The sequence below is a fragment of the Medicago sativa genome, chromosome 7 (genome assembly GCF_051527215.1).
Source record: "Medicago sativa cultivar Bolivia chromosome 7, Bolivia_mono, whole genome shotgun sequence".
NCBI classification, from domain to species: Eukaryota; Viridiplantae; Streptophyta; class Magnoliopsida; order Fabales; family Fabaceae; genus Medicago; species Medicago sativa.
In genome coordinates this window covers 66,574,632-66,594,921 of record NC_140755.1, presented here as the reverse complement: position 1 = coordinate 66,594,921, position 20,290 = coordinate 66,574,632, and the positions used below count along the sequence as shown (strand labels likewise).

At 32.9% G+C, this 20,290-nt stretch overlaps 1 protein-coding gene, 1 long non-coding RNA gene and 2 pseudogenes across 10 annotated transcripts; all 4 read left to right on the top strand.

Annotated features, from left to right (window-relative positions):
* Nucleotides 1-2,153: 2,153 nt before the first annotated feature.
* Nucleotides 2,154-9,886, top strand: LOC146907843 (3'-5' exonuclease-like). Of its 9 annotated transcripts, none has more exons than XR_015018382.1 (4): nucleotides 2,155-2,900; nucleotides 7,648-7,816; nucleotides 8,085-8,148; nucleotides 9,456-9,886. XR_015018382.1 is itself a non-coding variant. In XM_085725133.1 (2 exons), the coding sequence occupies exons 1-2, from the start codon at nucleotides 2,244-2,246 to the stop codon at nucleotides 6,861-6,863; spliced, it is 684 nt and encodes a 227-aa protein (XP_085581259.1). In that variant the 5' UTR covers nucleotides 2,154-2,243; the 3' UTR covers nucleotides 6,864-7,641. The 9 variants fall into 9 exon arrangements, 4 of the variants coding, with proteins under 4 accessions (XP_085581259.1, XP_085581258.1, XP_085581261.1 ...); XR_015018383.1 differs by having other exon boundaries at nucleotides 9,316-9,520; XR_015018385.1 differs by lacking the exon at nucleotides 7,648-7,816.
* On the top strand, nucleotides 8,886-11,250 carry LOC146907842 (uncharacterized; annotated as a pseudogene).
* A 3,195-nt stretch (nucleotides 11,251-14,445) lies between these two features.
* On the top strand, nucleotides 14,446-15,518 carry LOC146907841 (3'-5' exonuclease-like; annotated as a pseudogene).
* Nucleotides 15,519-19,634: 4,116 nt separating this feature from the next.
* LOC146907840 (uncharacterized) lies at nucleotides 19,635-20,209 on the top strand. Its single transcript, XR_015018389.1, has 2 exons — nucleotides 19,635-19,738; nucleotides 19,895-20,209. It is a non-coding gene; the product is annotated as an uncharacterized LOC146907840 (long non-coding RNA).
* Nucleotides 20,210-20,290: the final 81 nt, after the last annotated feature.

The window sequence follows — 20,290 nt, the reverse complement described above, 5'->3', positions numbered from 1 at the left end:
CAAAAAATTTTTTATACATTGTCCATACCAATTGAGCTAAGCTCACGAGGACAAAGATATTTGTGATTAAATATATTTAAGTAAAAATGAATTTAACAATAGATTCGAAGCTAAATATTTTAAAAAAAAATAGATTCAAAGCTATAAAAAAAATTATTGAAGGAACAATGATAATAACAATGATAATAATTGAGTTGAATTTAAAGTTATTTGTGATTTTTTTTTTGGTGGTGGCCGGGGTTCGAACCCCGGACCTTGTATATTTTTTTTTATGTTTTTTGATACATTGTCCATACCAATTGAGCTAAGCTCACGAGGACAAAGTTATTTGTGATTAAATATATTTAAGTAAAAATGAATTTAACAATAGATTCGAAGCTAAATATTTAAAAAAAAAATAGATTCAAAGCTATAAAAAAAATTATTGAAGGAACAATGATAATAATTGAGTTGAATTTAAAGTTGGTGGTGGCCGGGGTTCGAACCCCGGACCTTGTATATTTTTTTTATGTTTTTTTATATGTTTTTTTATACATTGTCCATACCAATTGAGCTAAGCTCACGAGGACAAAGATATTTGTGATTAAATATATTTAAGTAAAAATGAATTTAACAATAGATTCGAAGCTAAATATTTTAAAAAAAAATAGATTCAAAGTTATAAAAAAAATTATTGAAGGAACAATGATAATAATTGAGTTGAATTTAAAGTTATTTGTGATTTTTTTTTTTGGTGGTGGCCGGGGTTCGAACCCCGGACCTTGTATATTTTTTTTATGTTTTTTTATACATTGTCCATACCAATTGAGCTAAGCTCACGAGGACAAAGTTATTTGTGATTAAATATATTTAAGTAAAAATGAATTTAACAATAGATTCAAAGCTAAATATTTAAAAAAAAAATAGATTCAAAGCTATAAAAAAAATTATTGAATTAACAATGATAATAATTGAGTTGAATTTAAAGTTGGTGGTGGCCGGGGTTCGAACCCCGGACCTTGTATATTTTTTTTATGTTTTTTTATACATTGTCCATACCAATTGAGCTAAGCTCACGAGGACAAAGATATTTGTGATTAAATATATTTAAGTAAAAATGAATTTAACAATAGATTCGAAGCTAAATATTTTAAAAAAAAATAGATTCAAAGCTATAAAAAAAATTATTGAAGGAACAATGATAATAATTGAGTTGAATTTAAAGTTATTTGTGATTTTTTTTTTTGGTGGTGGCCGGCGTTCGAATCCCGGACCTTGTATATTTTTTTTATGTTTTTTTTATTTTTATGTTTTTTTTATACATTGTCCATACCAATTGAGCTAAGCTCACGAGGACAAAGTTATTTGTGATTAAATATATTTAAGTAAAAATGAATTTAACAATAGATTCGAAGCTAAATATTTAAAAAAAAATAGATTCAAAGCTATAAAAAAAATTATTGAAGGAACAATGATAATAATATACAAGGTCCGGGGTTCGAACCCCGGCCACCACCAACTTTAAATTCAACTCAATATATTTTTTTTATGTTTTTTTTTTATGTTTTTTTATACATTGTCCATACCAATTGAGCTAAGCTCACGAGGACAAAGATATTTGTGATTAAATATATTTAAGTAAAAATGAATTTAACAATAGATTCGAAGCTAAATATTTAAAAAAAAAATAGATTCAAAGTTATAAAAAAAATTATTGAAGGAACAATGATAATAATTGAGTTGAATTTAAAGTTATTTGTGATTTTTTTTTTTGGTGTTGGCCGGCGTTCGAACCCTTTTTTTTGGTGGTGGCCGGCGTTCGAACCCCGGACCTTGTATATTTTTTTTATGTTTTTTTATTTTTTATGTTTTTTTTATACATTGTCCATACCAATTGAGCTAAGCTCACGAGGACAAAGTTATTTGTGATTAAATATATTTAAGTAAAAATGAATTTAACAATAGATTCGAAGCTAAATATTTAAAAAAAAATAATAGATTCAAAGCTATAAAAAAAATTAGAAACCAAAATTTACAATATTTAGTTTCAATCTTTAAAAAAAAAATTAGTTTCAAATATAATCAATCAATTATATAAATAAAGCCAATTTTTCCATAAAAAAAAAGCCAATTTTTTTTTTTAAATTTATCCAAAAATACTAAACTTAATCGTACAACTTCAAGTAGTATATTCCTTACCGTCTTCACATTCTTCCTCCACAGCCACCATATCCTCTTTCCCGAATCAAATTTCAAAATTCACAATGTCAGCTATCAAGAGAGACCGTAACGGAAATCCTATCACCACCCCCGCTCCAAACCCTAAACCCCCACCACCACCACCAACACCAACACCCTTCAACATCACCATCATCGACCACGACCTCCCTGACGACACCCACGACACCTACTCCATCACCTTCGACTCCACATTCACAATCCAAACCCTCTTAACCTCCACCCCCTCCCTCGTCGACACCTGGCTCCTCGAAACCCTCCGCCTCCACCCCCCCTTCCCCGTCCTCGTCGGCCTCGACGTCGAATGGCGGCCCAATTTCAAACGCGGCCAATCCAACCCAACCGCCGTCCTCCAGCTCTGTATCAACAACCGCTGCCTCGTTTTCCAAATCATGCACTCCCCCTTCATCCCCGTTTCCCTTATAAACTTCCTTGCTGACGCTAATAACAAATTCGTAGGTGTTGGAATCAAAGAAGATGTTCAGAAGCTTATGAAAGATTATAATATTACAGTTTCGAATTGCGTTGATTTGAGGAACCTTGCTGCTGAGGTGATGGATGATGAGGAAATGTTGAAGACTGGGATTAAGAGTTTGGTGCAAAAGGTGATTGGGAAAACTCTTGTGAAACCGAAGAAGATTTCCATGAGTAGATGGGATTATCCTTGGCTTAATGTTGATCAGGTTAAATATGCTACTGTTGATGCTTTTGTTTCGTTTGAGATTGGTCGCCGTCTTTATTCGAAACAAAATTGATTTCAATGATGTGTTCTGTGTTTGGTTTTGTTTTATCTGTGATTTTTCAGTGCTGTTATTTATACATGAATGAATGTGTTAGATTTGGGGAATTTTTCTTGTGTGTTTGTTATGTGTTAATTACAGTTATTGTTTCTGGATGTTGGATTGAAGTCATTAAAACTTAAGATTTGATGGATTTATCATTTCTGCCTGTTTTTCTTTTCTGTATGGTTAGTTTTTGGATTTGGAACTGTCAAATATGTTATTTTGTGTTTTTGATTCTCTGTTGGTGTGATGGATTGAGTTAAGATTGTGCCAGAATCTGAATTACATGCTAATTATTAGGTAAATAATGAAAGAAGAATAGGAATGAATCCAAAAGCTTTGTAAATTTGAAAATTGTCATTTGACAAGTGCTCCACCCCTAGGATGGTAGGTATCTCCAATGGATTTTTTGTTGAGGTTTTTAAAGTTAAGAACTGGTTCTGAATTGATTTTAGTACTAGTGTTCGAATGTTTGACTATATAATCGGAGTTTCTTACACAACAGCTGTGTTTGGACTTTGGATTGACTAATGAACAACTTATCTGATCTTTACTTATAGGTAGCACTTAATACGGGTGTTTGTGAGAGCTTAGAACACATTTTATAGCATGTTCATAGTATGTTTTCGGCTAATTTTCATAAGCTCTATAGAATTGTTTATGAAAGTAATTTGACCATATCTTCTCTTTGACTATAGCGATAGGATAACTGATACATAAGTGCTTATCTTATCCAAATGGGCTCTAATCTAGGTAGTTGCTTGAAATGAAAAGTTCATGCTTAAAAGAGGAAGGAGATAGAGTTGAAAGTGTGGTAAGCTGATAGAGTGAAAAATTGTGAAAGTAAAAATTTCTTAAAATTGATGTCACTAGGAAAAACTCGTTAGAAATGGGTTAACCAACTTCAATTGAGCTCACAATTGAAGAGGCTCTAAGGAGGTGTTTGTTTCAAAATAATCAAATTCGATTATGAAAATGCCTTTTCCAAAAATATAATGACGAGAACCTTATGGTTGGGTAATATTTTTTGTTTTGACATCCTACCAATATGTTTATATTTTACTCTCCTCGGTAACCACAGGCAACTTTTTTTGTTTCCCTTTATATTCTTATGAAAAATTGTGTGCAAACCATACGAAGTCTTGAAGAGATTGAAAGCAATGGGTTACTTACAAGAGCACTTTGTTATGGTAATACATCTTATGATCAAAGCGCTGTTCCTATAATGAAACTTTCATTGCTTTGTATTTTTTTTTTATTGTATTATTCATTGAAAATATGCATACAAGATGGCTTTGTTCTTGAGAAATATTATCATGAATAAATCATGCGTGTTATTTGCCAATCCTTCAGTGGAAAATAAAATTAGGCGCTCACCTTGCTATCATGAACATCGAATTTCACAAAATGATTTCATTGTTTAGAACAGGAAAAATGCAACAAATTCCATCCCTAGAAGTTTTGCAGTCTGCTGTTCTTGTGTTTTGGGTAAAAAATTGTATTACTTTCCTCTGTTTCTAATCAATACTAGAATTGAAAAAGATGGTACAAGACCTACGTTGCTAGACATCTCTTCTTATCATATCATAATGGCTTATTAACCAAGTCTTATTTAACCTTTTTCACCAAGGTTGTAATTTGCAATGTAGATTCAGTCTACAGAAAGATAGCAAATTTGGGGAATTTTCCTCTTGCGTATAAGTGTTGATGGCAGTTTTTTTTTTTTTTTTTTTGACAAAATGTGTTAATGTCAGTTATTATTCTGGATCTTGCATTAAAGCAACTAAAACTTAAGATTTGTAGGATTTATCATATGTGATTTTGCCTGTTTTTCTTTTCTTTCTCTACTTTTCTATGGTTAATTTTTGGATCTGGAACTGCTCTCGAATCTGTTATTGTGTTTGATTCTGTGGGTGGGATGTATTAAGTTAGGATTGTTCCAGAATTAGACTTACATGCTGATTATTAGGTAAATAATGAAAGAAGAATGGTTTTTTAGTAGGAAGGAATCAAAAACTTTATTGTGAATTTAGAGTTATCATTTGACAATTGCTCCACCCCTTTGGGTGATGTTTAAAAACTTGGGACTGAGAGCATCTTCAGTGAAATTTTTTGTTGAGATTTTTAAAGTTATGAACCGGTGCTAACCTGAGTTTAGTATATTTGTGTTAGCATTTGTGACTGCCACACTTAATGGAATATTTTTTGTATAATAACTGCATTTTGATTGACTTCTGAACAACTTATCTGAGCTTATTGAGGTAGCACTTAACAGGGGCGTTCGGGAGAGCTTAGAAAATATCCTATGATATGCGAATAAGTTGTATTCATCTAATTTGATAAGATCTTGTAAAATAGTTTATGAAAATAGTTTAATCATATCTTCTTTTTGACTATAAAACTCACTTATCCATAAGTTCTTATCTTATCCAAAACGGGCTCTAGTTGCTTGAAATTAAAAGTGCATGCTTAATAGAGGAAGAAGGAGATAGAGTTGATAGTGCGGTAAGATGATGGAGTGAAATATTGCAAAAAGTTGTTAAAATTGATGTACCTAGGAAAAACTCAGGTTAAGCAACTTCAATCGTGTTCACAGTTGAAGATGCTCTACAGAGGCGTTTGTTTTACAATAATCAAATTTGATTAAAGCAGCATATGCAGAACCTTGGAAGTTCTCAATTGACCAAGTGCTTGTTAAGAGAGATTCTGATCTCACATCCAATCCATATTGTCTTTACTCAGTTAAGCACAGACATCTTTTTTTTTTTTTGTTTCCCTTTGTACTCTTATTAAAAAGTTGAATCCAAACCATATCATGTCTTACTAGAGATTTACTTATAGTAGCATTTTGTTATGCTAATATCCTATGGTCAACATGCTGTTCCTGGAATGAAACTATCATTACTCTGTATTTTCCTTGACTACATTATCGATTGATAACATTTATTATACAAGATAGATTTGTTCTTCAGAAATTCTACTACCATCAATCCATCATGCATGCTATTAGGCAATCTTTAGTGGAAAATAAGACTAGCCGGGCTGGGACTCACCTTGCTATCATGAACATGCCAATAAGGCTTGAATTTCATCAATGATTTCATTGTTTAGTACAGATGCCATCCGAAATTGTTAAGCATTCTCTGCTGTTTTTTTTTCTTTTCTTTTTTTCCCACTGTTTTTGGGTAAAAGTTTGTACAGATTATATTACAGTCCTCTGTTTCTAATCAATGCCGGAATTTAAAAGGATGGTACAAGACCCAAGTTGCTAGATAGCTACTTACAAAATAATAATGAAGAATCTAGTAATTCTAATTTAACCTTTTTCAGTAAGGTTGTAGTAATTTGTAAAATAGCTTTACTAATAAGGGATTGTATAAGTACAAATTTGATGTCATCGAAACAGTGTCTTGAGTAATTGATCTTGATTTTCAAAGGTTACAACAACCCTTCAAATTCACTGAATCTCGAACTTTTGCGTTTTCAAAATCAACAATTCACTCCAACTTTAACCTTCTTGCTGGAGCTCCAAAAAAGGCAATGATGATCAACTTGTTCATATTGAAAACGTCAATGCAGAAGATGAATCCATGTAATTGAGAATTAACATAAACAATAGTGTTTCATTTGTGTTACAAGAGCAATTTCTTTGTTGATCTAAATGAACCTAGGGTTTTTAAGGCATGTATTACACGTATCTTGAATTCTTATTGTGTTTACAAGTTTTGTTGATACATAGGTTTGGTTTCTAAACCATGCACACCCCTAAGATTCTTATTGCGTAAATACAAGTTTTGTTGATACATATCCTTTGTTTATACTTATCCTCTTTTAAAGGATCGGTCACGAGTTATGCGGGCTTGAACATATGCTTGCACGAGGAAATGGTAATGTCTTATTATATCTCAAGTAATACAAACTTGGAAAGTATTCATGTTTCTCTAAAGCATTGTCTTTACTTAATTTTTTCTTCTCTTTTATGTCTATGTTCTCAACTTGTATATAGCATCCCATGAACCTTTCCACATTTTTTAATTTATACTGATAGTGGCACATAAGCTAATAATCAAATTGATTTCTTCTCAAATAGTAAAAGGTACATGTATGCCATAAGCTATCAATTGTTGAAGTCAAATTTCTCAAAAGTTCTAATGCAACAACTTTAATTGTGATGGTAAACTATTTTTTGTACTTAGTTGGGTTAGAGTTTATATGTACATTCTCGAGCAAGGCACGTTTGTTTATGTTATGGTTAGGAAAAGTAGTTCAAGAAATAGAGCTTTTTGTTCTTAGCACATTAGATTGGAACATGAGTATCATCACTCCTTTTTCATTCCTTTCTTACTTCATCAAGGATGTGAGTTTCTTTGTTCATATTTGAGAAAGATGTGAATTTCTTTGTTCAACCATGGGTTAGTCAAATGTATGTTTTCTTATGAGTACACGGGGAAAAAGCACGTAAATTGTTTACTATGTATTAGCCAATTCCAATCCATTCAAATCAGAGCGGCAATAACTATTTATTGTTGTAATTCCAATCTATTCAAATCATCTTGCTAACTTGGCTTGTTTTTGTGCATATGAGGTATGCATAATTCATTTTTGTGATGTTATTCTGTCATTCTTTGGTGTTTGTTTTTTCATGCAGGGTTTATTGCTAAGGATGACATGACACACAGATGCATGAGTAGCATACATGTTGATAAATGATAATAAAGATCACATGGTTTTCGTTTGTTTTTCTCTGATTGGAACCATGAGACTATCTAATTTATGTTAGATTTCCCTATCTGTTGTGCCGGAACTTTCTTTTATAGGTGAGTGCACGGGACGGAGCCCGTACAATGTTTACTTTTATTTAGCTAATAACTTTCTTTCAACTTCTTGTTAACCAACTTTTATAAACTAATGTTTTGTTTGTTTCATTTATATGTTCTGCCACTTTTTCAATGTTTTTATGTTACTTATTTTTGTCGAAGAAAATGAAGGCTTCTTGTGGTTGTACTTGTTACTATTATTATTGTATAGAAACTTACTGTCGATTCGTACATATTATTGGTGTGATCTCTATAGTTTTGATATTAGGATCACTAGCAGAATGCAGAATATGAAGTTCTAAACCGAACAACTTTGAATGCCCTGCTACCAGGTATATATAGTCACTCTTTTCTTTATTTGAATTGAATTTTTCGAAGTAATGTAAGATATTTAATGATATATAACTGTATTTTAGTGTGTAATGGTGTAATTTTATTTTGTCGGATGAAATGATACAAAATGAGAGATTGGAGTGTGACATATTGATGTGTAGGTTTTATATTGTAGGGAGCTGATAAATTTGTGTTGCATGTTTGAAACAAATTTCTATAGTATTATTTATCTTAGCATATGCATGTATTACACTTAACTTGAATCTATATTTAAAAAATTTCTGCGGGGTGGGGGAGTAGAATCTAGGAAAATCAATTGGGTCCATTGGAATGAAGTGTGTTGAGAAAAAGAAGAGGGAGGGTTGGGGATTAAGAAATTAAAGGCATTTAATTTAACTTTATTAGGAAAATGGGAGAATCCGTACAGAATAATAGTTTGTGGGTTAAATTTCTTTCCGGTAAATATGGTGAAACAAATGGGAAAATAAATAGGGATGGGAGACATTGTTCGACATGGTAGAGATATACAAAATATTGAGAGCGGAGTATGGGGATTTAAACCGAATTGGTTCTCTGATAAATTGAGGGGGAATATAGGAAGTGGCGAAGAAACCTTTTTTTTTTTTTTTTTGTATAGATCCTTGGATAGAGGGCTCTTTGCGTTGGCTAAAAATAAAGAAATTTCATTGAAAGAAGTGATGCAAGGAGAAATGGGGAGGAGATAAGGCTCGGTTAAATGGAAGAAGAAAAAATATTGGAGTTGGAAATAATAGAAAAGGTACAAAGGGTTCAATGTAAAGAAGATGAGGAAGATAAGTGTGTTTGGTCTAGAAATGGATCTTTGGTAAAAGAAGCATACTCATCGATTGTAAAAGGATATGTGGCAGAAGATTCAAGTGAGCTTGCAGCTGTTCAACTACACCTTCAATCAATGTTCTCTAAATTCTCCGGATTGTTTGGGAATAAAGATTACATAGGAGGAAATCTAGATATCGGAAAAATTAGAAAAGGTTCCATCATAACTGTCTTAGCGGGGTTGTTGATGTATGGTGTTAACTAGGCATCTTTTAATGTTCATAGTCGAATTGGTGTTATCAATATGTCCTTTTGGTTGGGTTTGAATTTTGAATTAAAGATTGCTTCGGAGTATTTTTAATGTGCTTCAGGTATTTGTATCGGCTTGGACATGTGTTACTTCCACAAAAGGGGTGGTTGTTCCTTGAGCAACATTCTACATTATCTGCCGCAAATGTTTGTGTTCACTTTATTCAAGTTTTATCAGCATTTTATCTTTAATTGGTTTCAGTTTAGCAGCTGTAGTGAGCACTTTGATCGGCGCAATTTGGTATTTTTACGGCAGGAGTTAGGCAATGCATGATGAGTAATATTTTTGGAGTAGTTGTAAGTGGAATTTGGTTGATTAGAGCTTGAGACACTTTCATTTAGTTTTGTATTTCCATTTGGTGGCACTACTGGTACCATTTTAATCTAATAAAATATTTTTTGGCTTTTAAAAAAAAAAAAATATGTCTTACCCAACCATGTCTGACCCAACCAAAAAAATATTGCACAACACAATAAATAGATGATGAATAGCTGAAAAAAGTAACGTGACACTCACTTTTTTCTAAATAAACATCCCATGGTATTTTACCATGCTATTGGTGAACGGATCTTTGGAGATGCAGTAAAAGAAATAAATAAAAAGAAAGTAACAATAGAGTACAGTATAATAATTCCACCTTTAACTTTCTCTAAATATCCACTTTAACTTCCCATTATAAATCCTTTATCTTTTTCTTTGAAAGGCTTATATATCCTTTATCTAAGAATGTATAAAATATCTACTTAAGTCGTCTTTTAAGCATACATGGGTCTCTTTGCATAGAAATATATTAAAAAGCGCTTTTAATTGTGCCTTGTACATCAACGATCACTCTCCCTACTACTTTAATCGTGTTTTGTACATCCACGATCACTCTCCCGGCTCCACTTAGTCCTCTATCAGTCCCTTTATATCCTCTCTGTCTCCTTATCCACACTCCTCTCCCAAACAATCAACACTCGAAATACACCTTCTTTCCTCAGTCTTCTTCATCCGTAACTGCACAGCCATCAACATGAGAAACTCCAACCCCACTCCCACACCCAACACCCTACCTCATCACCCTTGTTGACTACCACCTTCCTTACAACACCCATAAACTCTACGACATCACCATTGATTCAAACCGCAAAATCCAAACCCTCCTCACTTCTTCCCCTGACCACGTGGACACCTGGTTTATCGAAAACCTAATCCTCTCTGTCCCTTCCCCCATCATCGGCCTCCACATTGAACGGAGTCAATCAAACTCAGCCGCCACTCTCCAACTCTGCATCAACAACTTCTGCCTCGTTTTCCAGATCATCCACTCCCCCATACGTCTGTGCCTTCCTCTCTAACTACCTCGCAAACCCTCACAACAGATTCATTGGTATCGGAATCAAAGCAAACGTTGTAAGGCTTCTGGAAGATCATGGTCTTCACTTGGCGAATTATGTTGAGTTGCGTAACCTTGCTGCTCGGGTGTTGGGTGATCGAGAGATACTGAGGAGTAGTGAGCTTAAAACATTGGCGGAATGCCTGCTTGGGAAGATTGTTGAGAAGCCGCATAATGTTTCTATGAGTAGGTGGGATAGTCAGTTGCTTACTGCTCATCAGGTTAAGTATGCAACTCTTGATGCTTTTGTTTCATCTGAGATCGGTCGTCGTCTCTATTCTTGTCAGACTTGATTTCAATTATTCGTGTGTATTGTGTTGTGTTTCGTTTTATCTTTGTGATTTTTTTTTTTTTTTTGACAAAATCTTTGTATTTTTTAGTGCTGCTATATATATGAGTGAATGTCTTAAAATTGGGTCTTCTGTTTTGTCTGTGTTTGTGTTTGTGTATTTCAATTCAGAATTTTGTTTATGTTGAGTGGTCCTTCGATAAATCTGTATTTGTGTCGTTATTATGTATGGATTTTGGATTGAAGCTATTAAAACTTCAGATTTGAAGGATTTATAATTTGTGCAGATCAAAAACTTTTAATGTGAATTAAGAGTTTTCATTTGACAATTGCTCCACTAATTGGCTGGTGTTCAAAAAGTTAGGACAAATAATATCTTGAATGGAATATTTTGATGAGATTTTTAAAGCCAAGAACTGTTTCGCTCATTCAATTTAGGGTCTTACTAACTAGTATTCCTAAGACACTTGTTAAAGATTTTAAAATAGAAATAATTGGCAAATTTTAAGTAAAAAAATTATTTTTTCAAATTTCAATGCGTTGAACGCATCAAATTCATGACAAAATTTTTTCTTTATACTTCTTAACAGGTGCAAGCACCTGTTAACATTTTCCTTCAATTTACTTGACTATTCAAGAAAATTACAAACACGCAACAAAATGCTCCGCTAACTTTTTGAAGGGAAAAACCAATTATCTAAATTTACATCTGTAAACCTAGAAGACACAGCATTGCAAACCATGCAGTTCTTATTAATGTTTGTATGTGTGACTGCCACGAATGTAATGGAGGTTTCTTATACAACTTTGTTTGACACTTATGAAAAACATATATGAGCTTCTTTAATGGCAGCACTTAATAAGAGTGTTTGGGAGAGCTTAGAAAATCTATTTTCCGACACATTTATAAGTTGTTTTTAACTCATTTAAAAAATTCTTTAGAATAGTTTAAGAGAATAAAAAATTGAACTGCAACCAGATTTTTTGTTAAAAGATACTGATAAATAGTTTATCTTCTCCTTGACTATAAAAATAACTTGTCATGTACACAAGTGCATATGTTATCCAAATGGGTACTAAAAAACTGGTTGAAATTAAAAGTGCATGCTTAATAGAGGAAGAAGAGATAGAGTTGAAAATGTGAGTGAAAAATTCTTAAACTTTTATTAACTTCAAACCACCACCGCCGCCAACACCACCTTCAATTGAGGTGTTATAAGAGCAAGCACCTATCGCACTACACTTCATCAACTTCAAACCACCACGGCTGCCACCACTTTCATTCTCCACCATCTTAATTGTCTTTATCTTCATTTAGCTAGTTCAGCTTGACTTATAAACAATTCGATCTTACACATACTATTTTTTGCTGAAAGCTCGGAACAATCCTTCTTGACGTGACCGATCCATAAAATCGAGAATCAACATAAACAGTAGTTGGAAACTAATGTTGTGAAGAGAAACCTTAAGCGTGTGTTGAAGTAGTTTACGCTTGCTTTTTTCTGGACTAGCTAGAAGATTGGAAAAGATTGAGAACAATGGGTATAAATAGAAAAAAATGTGTGAACATACTAAAATAATTGAAATCAAAGGGTAAAAGTTGTAATTTACAAAAAAATCTGGTACATCATACTATTAGAGGTCACACACAACAAAATGATTTGACTCAAGTGGTTAATGATCGTTTAAAGAACTCGGGTTCGATTTGTGAGTGGAACAACTTTTAGTTTAACTTTATATACCTCTTGACCGAACTCCTACTTATTATGACTTTTTAAAGATGAGAAAGACCCATCCAAACCCGAAGGCCCGTCCCAATCAAATGGTTTTGAGTTGGTGTCAACTATTTCCCACAACAAAAATTGACAAAATGACCATCTTTTTTAAAACCCGATAATATCGGCTCAGGACGAGTACAAGACGATTCTCATCTTACCCATCGCGTCCTATTAGACTAGTTCTTCATCTGTTCCACAATGAGAGTCCTATTTGTTAAAACAATAGTCTCAAAATGAATGACCCTTTTGATTTTCAAGAGATTATTAATTACTTATTTTTCAATTTTACCCTCAAATTAATTAATACTACCATAATCACTTTAGAGTCAATATACTATGCATTTATCGAAATGATGATTACATCAATACATGATAAATGATAACTTAGTAAAAATATAATTTTCTCTCGGGGTGAAAAATATTGAATTTAACTTCTTTGTTTTGAAGAAAGTGAATTTAACTTCTTAAAGTTTACAAATTATAGTTTCCAAATTCCAAATAAAAAACTACTAATTCTAGTTTTCTTAATAGTCATATTAATTTTTAAAGAAAAATGCTAACAAGTGTGCTTGAAACCAATGTTTTAAAATTCGAATCAGATCGACTGGTTTGACAGATCGAACTGGGAACCAGAGGGGTGGACTCATCCGCGAACCGGACCAGATCAATGGACAACTAGCACTATGTTGTTCAAAATTACCACTTGACCATATCAATTTGTTTGATAAAGTTACATCTAAATTATTTAATTAATATGTTTATTGCTCATGCCAACATACATGTTCAATACATTTATTAGTATATGATATGATATAAATACCTCTCTTATTCCTAATAAGATAATATCTTTTTTGGTAGTGTATTATCTTATTAGGAATATGAGAGGTATTTATATTTAGTAATTAGTTTTTCTGAGAGATATTCGGTAGTTTATCTATCAGAAAATATGATGTAATAGTATTTTAAATGAATTTTAATAGTGTAATGCTAACTTGTGCCCTTGAGGCTTGAGGCACATTTTAAGAAACCTAAAGAAAAATATTCTCTTAAATTTTTTGTATTCAATTTATTAAAAAATTAAATATTAAATTTAATACACGTATTCCAATAAATTATTTTTATATTTGATTCATTAACTTATACATTAAAGACACATGTTAGCATTTCTTATTTTAATATTGTTAGTACATAATATACATGAATCATAATGAAATAATGATAAAGAATACGAAGTTTATGTCATGATTTTTTTTTATATAGACTGGGCCAATAGTTATGCGGTTCGATCAGTGATTCGTTGGTCCGACCACTAACCCAATGACCTAGTGTTTTGATCGGACCGACTAACGGTCCAGGTTTTAAACCACAGTTTGGGACATTTCTAAAAAAGTTTAAAGTAAAAACTTTTATATCAGAATTTGTACATTCAACACATAAAAAAAAAAAAAAACTTTGTCTATATAAAATTTATCAACTATTATTTTAACGGGAGATACTAACAAACCCATTTTCCTTTTTTAAAAACTTGTTCCAACTTCCAACTTTCATACTATGTCTTTAATTAATTTTTGTCACTCAATTCACTAGACTAGTACGAGGACAGATTACCAAGTACAAAGTAAATGAGGCAGCTTTTCCACTTCTCAATTCCCTTCTTTTTTTCACATTAAATACACGTTCGTTCCTCACATTTCTCTACAATCTAATTCCCCATTCTTCCATCTTGCTATCAGTTTCACTGTCCCTTTGCCTTCTTTCCAATCCATCACCACCGCACCCATCAACATGAGAGCCAACAACCCCAATCCCACACCAACAGTTCCAACACCCTACTTCATCACCTTAGTTGACCACCACCTTCCCGTGGACACCCACAACCTCTACGACATCACCATCGATTCAAACTACACAATCCAAACCCTCCTCACCTCCACCCCTGACCTCGTGGACGACTGGTTTATCGTAAACAGAATCCTCTCCTTCTCTTCCCCCATCATTGGCCTCCACATCGAACGGAGTCCATCAAACTCGGCAGCCACTCTCACCCTCTGCATTAACAACTTCTGCCTTGTTTACCAAATCATCCACTCCCCCTATCTTAACGCCTCCCTCTCCAACTACCTTTCTAACCCTAACAACAGATTCGTTGGCGTTGGAATGAAAGCAGATGTTAAGAAGCTTCTAAAAGATCATGATCTCCACTTGGCAAATTATGTTAATTTGCATGACCTTGCTGCTTATTACATGATCAAAGTGAAGAAGAAAACTTGCAGCACAAGCTACCACACAACAAGGATGATGAACATAACTTGGAGCACAAGAAACGAACTCAAGCTTAGTGTTTAGAGTTGATTAGATGTTGTAACCCTATGATTACTATGGTGCACTCTATTTCATCTATAAATAAGCTTGTAATCATTTACCAATCAATAAGATTTGTGACTTTTATTCATTTGTTTTCTGATTGATAATACTGCTTATGTGTTGGATGATCAAGAGATGTTGAGGAGTGGGATTAATACATTAGCAGAACGTGTTCTTAGGAAAACTGTTAAGAAGCCGCATTGGGTTTCAATGAGTAGGTGGGATAATCCTTGCTTACTGCTGATCAGGTTAAATATGCAACTGTTGATGCTTTTGTTTCCTTTGAGATTGGTCGTCGTCTCTATTCTCATCCGTGTCTTCAAAAGCTTAGTACTAAGAATATCTCCAATGGATTTATTTTTAGATTTTTTAAGTTTGCAACTGGCTCAAAACTGATTTTACTACTAGTGTTAGCATGTGTGATTGCTAGATATAATGGGAGTTTCTTATCCTAATAACTATGTTTGGATGGACTTATGAAGAACTTATCTAACCAGGAGTGTTTGGGAGAACTAAGAAAAAAAAAATCTTATATTATGGTTACATTTGGATTGATTTATTTTGAATTTATGTGAGCGTATCTACTAGGTCGTTGTAATGATGTTTCGGGAAATCAATAAAAATAGCTTATCACAATTATCACAATTTCCATAAGATGCATATGCCATATTTTAATAAGCTATTGCTTTGAGCTTAACCATTTATCTATTATCAACTATATGTTCCTTCAAAAAAAAAAAAAAATCCTTCAAAAAAAATATATCAACTATATGTAATTTTATGAACATTTTGACAGAATATAACCTCAAACTACCAAGATGACAATATTTGGAATAATGTTTACATTTTGAAAGATGTACTGAAATGTAAAATACAACATATGATGCAGAACTGGGTGGAACTATATAAAAATCTGTCAAACAAAGATCTATGAGCAACATCAACAAATAGGAGACAAGTAGCATAACTTCATCTAAAATGAGCTTTAACTGTTCATGAAACAACCGAGTTATTATTCTCTCTTAACAAAAATTGTAGCTGGTAAGAGTTTCTGCACTCAAAAAAGCAATACTCGAGTAGATTCGCATTGTCGCAATTGTTGTACTAGTTTTAAGGGAACTTACTCTCTTGTTCCAATGGTTTAAGCCATAAAAATTTGAAAGGGTTCTACATTTTTATGTAGTTCCTCTGACCTTGTTTACAAGCGAAAAAGAACCAAACTTAATGGCAACATTACCCGAACAAAAATCCTTATTTATTCACACAAACGCATTGCCCATGGAAGGGGCAGTTAATTGTTGTTGTCAGATCATTTATCTCCAACGGTGAACCCATAAGAACAAATGGTTTAAGGGATAAGGACTTCGAACTAACTGATTTTCAACACTGAGGAAGAGTTACATATTTAAGTAAAATTGAATATGAATTGGTTTGTGATTAAACATTTGAACTGGCTTAGACAATCATCAAAATTCGATCAAATAATTTATACTATCTAGTTTGTAGCGAACTTTTGATTTGTTACATTTTTATAAATTACAGAATGAGAATTTTTTCGAGAAAGAAAATCAGCGTATGATCAATGATTTTTGAGTGACAAAGTAGTTTTAAATGCTCTGAAATGGTTAGAATTCCGACGGATTAGAATAGAGTATTGTTAGTAATGCCTTGAATAATCGGGTCCGGTTTATTTCAAAACAGTCAACTTACTATGAATAGTAAGATCACACATCTAGATTTATTAAACACGAGAATCCTCTCTACTCTTTCTCTCTATAGGCCTTGACCACCACCTTGCTCATTCCTCAAGGGATTTGTCCAAACTTGATATTGAATCGAACTCACCGCGAATCTTGTGAGACATCCTCGTTCGGAGATGTAATCCTCTCTCTTTTCTCTCTCTCTCTCTCTCTCTCTCTCTCTCTCTCTCTCTCTCTCTCTCTCTCTCTCTCTCTCTCTCTCTCTCTCTCTCTTTTTCGCTGCAAGTTTGACCCTTTTCAAACGGGGTGCGATTATTCTTTCTTTGTTGCTCTAAGTGCTCTGTAGGAAAGTCGATGATCAATGGTTGTGAGTATGTTTATTCTTTCTTTTGTCGATCTTCATAATGGTGGCATTTGGGGTTTTTGAGTTTGAACTATAGGTTGTGCATAGAAACTTAGTTTGTCTTGTTCTTGAGGGATGTTAGGAATAACATAATCAATAATTTCATGGATAGATTTTTGGAACAATGATTAGTATAAAGACCTGATCAAGGTTATTACTCGTTTCTTCATCAAAGACAACACTCCATAAGTTTCCTTCCCCTCAAAACTCAAAATTCCTAAGGAATCTTTTATTTCCAAGGTTTATAAATTTTTTACCCGCGGGAGCGTTCAACGTATCCAACAAAATAGCAACTAATTGTCTTTGAATACACAACTTACCTTCATGAGACTTATAAGACCTTGATTTGGCTAGACATCCCCAAATGTTGAGCATTTTCCCAATCTACTACTCATAAGGGGTTATAGCTACTACTTTACTAGGTACTCTATTATGGATATAAATTGTGGTCTCCAATGCCTCTTCCAAAAATAGAAAAATGACTAATCATACTCCATACCATATCCTTAAGAGTCTGGTTTTGTAATTTTTCAATTCCATACTTGCTCATTTTTCTGTCATTGTATATTGCAAAACAATTCCAAAATCATCATGAAAGATCATATATGGACATGGACGTTGTTCTCCTGATCCATCATACGAATGATAGTATTCCCCACAACGCATGATACTTGACAGCCTTTATTTTCTTTCCATGTTGAATCTCAACTTCAACTTTAAATGATTTGAACATGTCCAAATATTGATATTTCTCATAAATCAAATACATGAGGCCATACCTCGAGTAATCGTCCATGAACGTAATAAAACACCTTTATCTATTCCAAGAACCTACAGGGAAAGGACCACATATATCCGTACGGATTAGTTCTAGGACATCCTTGGTTTTTCTGCATTAAAATTTATTTTGTTTGTTTGCTTACCCTTAATACACTAAATGGAGACTTTAAAGTCCGAAATATTTAGGGTCCAAGAATTTTCTCCTACACAAGCCTTTGAATTTTTGTTTAGTGACTTGACATAAACGCTCATGCCATAAAGTGGTGGAATTATATTTTGATTTGTGTGTCGTACCTTGTGACTCTATTTGCAATATTTCATTATGGGAACGCTCAATGTCGAGCAAATATAGATTAACAACTAAAGACTTATAACGAACAACATTTGAGTCATATGGGAGACTAACTTTATCATCTCGTAATGAGTACACATAACCAAATTTGTCCAAAATAGAAATTAAATTCCATCTAATAGACAGTGCAACAAAAGTTTCAAACTAAATTCAAATGAAAATCAATCCTTTTTTTTTTTTTGAAGAAGCTAAATTAGCCCACCTAAATTGGTACCGAAGAGAATCGAACCTGAGACCTCGAGGATGAGTACACTCTCAGATCCCAAACCAATACTACTAGGCCAACCCAAGTGGGTTAAATAATCTAAAAATCCTGATAACCTTCATTGCAACTTTCAAGAATTCATTTCATATGTATTTCAACGCGAACAATTTCTATATGTTGTATTGTTTGTAATTACTATTAAGAAAAGCCAAAGAAAATGACTTTAGGCTAGTTGAAGTGCATCTTTCACAATTAGCGTTCTGAAACAGCCAACTATATATACTACATTACGAGTCACTTCCAGCAATAGTTTAAAAAATTTGTTAACCGACAAAAACAATGTCTTTACAAAAACTATTTCCAATATAGTCAACAAAGAAGTTTTTTTAAAATTTGTAAACTGTACTGTGAAATGTGATACATGTTAAGAGATTGGTAAGTTATAACAAAAACCTAACATTCTTATTTTAAAGGAAATAAATGCAAGTCACATATCGCATGTATGTCACTTATTTACTTTGACATGAGAGTGAGACGTTCTCTCTCAAAAATGAGAGTGAGATGTTTAACAAGAAAAGAGGAACTAACCAAGTAATTGGATACACATGGTTAATAAACTTCACAAAAAATGAATAATTTGAAATAACTTGAGTTTGATTCTTAGATCAAACAATTTTTAGTTAAATTATACTTATCTCAGAGACGAATTTCAAATAACTAGGGACCCCTCCTTCTGAGAATTGAAGGGTTAACACTAATAAACGAAAGAGAGAGGAAACTTGTAGTAAAGTTATTGTCACATTTCGATATACATAAAAACTGCATGAGTCGTTGTCATGCATTGGTAGATGATACTTTTAGGGATGCAAGTCCACAATTTGCCTATGTTTTTCTCCATTCTCTTTCTCTACTTTTTGGGTATTTACTAAAACTGTGAAAAAATTCTTCATTTCTAACTTCCTAAAAAGCATTTTAGGAAAAAGGTTTAATTTTGAATATTTCCATCACATATCCAAACATACCATATTTCCTCTTTTACTATCTAGTTCTCCTTGCTTTTATTTAAAAAATACTTGTCAAATGAGTACTATATAATGAACTTAAAGCTTTCTATCCATATTACACGAACATAAGATAATCGAGTTCAAAGATAAAATTTTCACAAAAAATGGCAAAACACATTTGCCAATCTTTTCTCTTGGGAATTTTTTGCATTATGGTTGTCCTGGCTTCGGGTAAGAAACATATGAAATCTTCCCCTTAAGTTCTAATTCTAACACATTTAACAAAAGTTATTTATCTTCTTTAATCTTTTTCTTGCATTTCAGTTAATTTTGCACCTTTTTCTTGCATTTAACAAAAATTATTTATTATCTTCTTAATCTTTATAGCAGGACTACCAACAGGAACCGATCCAGACATCGACTGCACTGGTCATGGACCATGTGTAGATTGCAAACAAAGGTGCATTAACGAAGAATACAAAAAAGGAGGTGCGTGTTTAGGATTTCCTCTTTGTTGCTGTATGAAGAATTAAAACAAATCTGCATTGAGGAGTTAACTAAATAAGAAGCTTCCTCCTCCTTTGCTTTATGGAAGCTCTAATTATGAAATAATTATCAATGTGTTTTTACATTTCATTTTGGATGAATGATAAGAATAATGCATAACATGAAATAAAATATTCATCGGTGTATTTTCTTTAAGCTTCTTCCCATTTTTTCTTGCAGGTGTTTCCTTCGTTTGTGGTGTTCTTCGTTGGATGGGTGCTTCTCGTTGTTGTTACT

Bases quoted from the DNA above. Each gene is read 5' to 3' on its own strand.
- LOC146907843 (XM_085725131.1), top strand. From the start codon at position 2,244: ATGTCAGCTATCAAGAGAGACCGTAACGGAAATCCTATCACCACCCCC.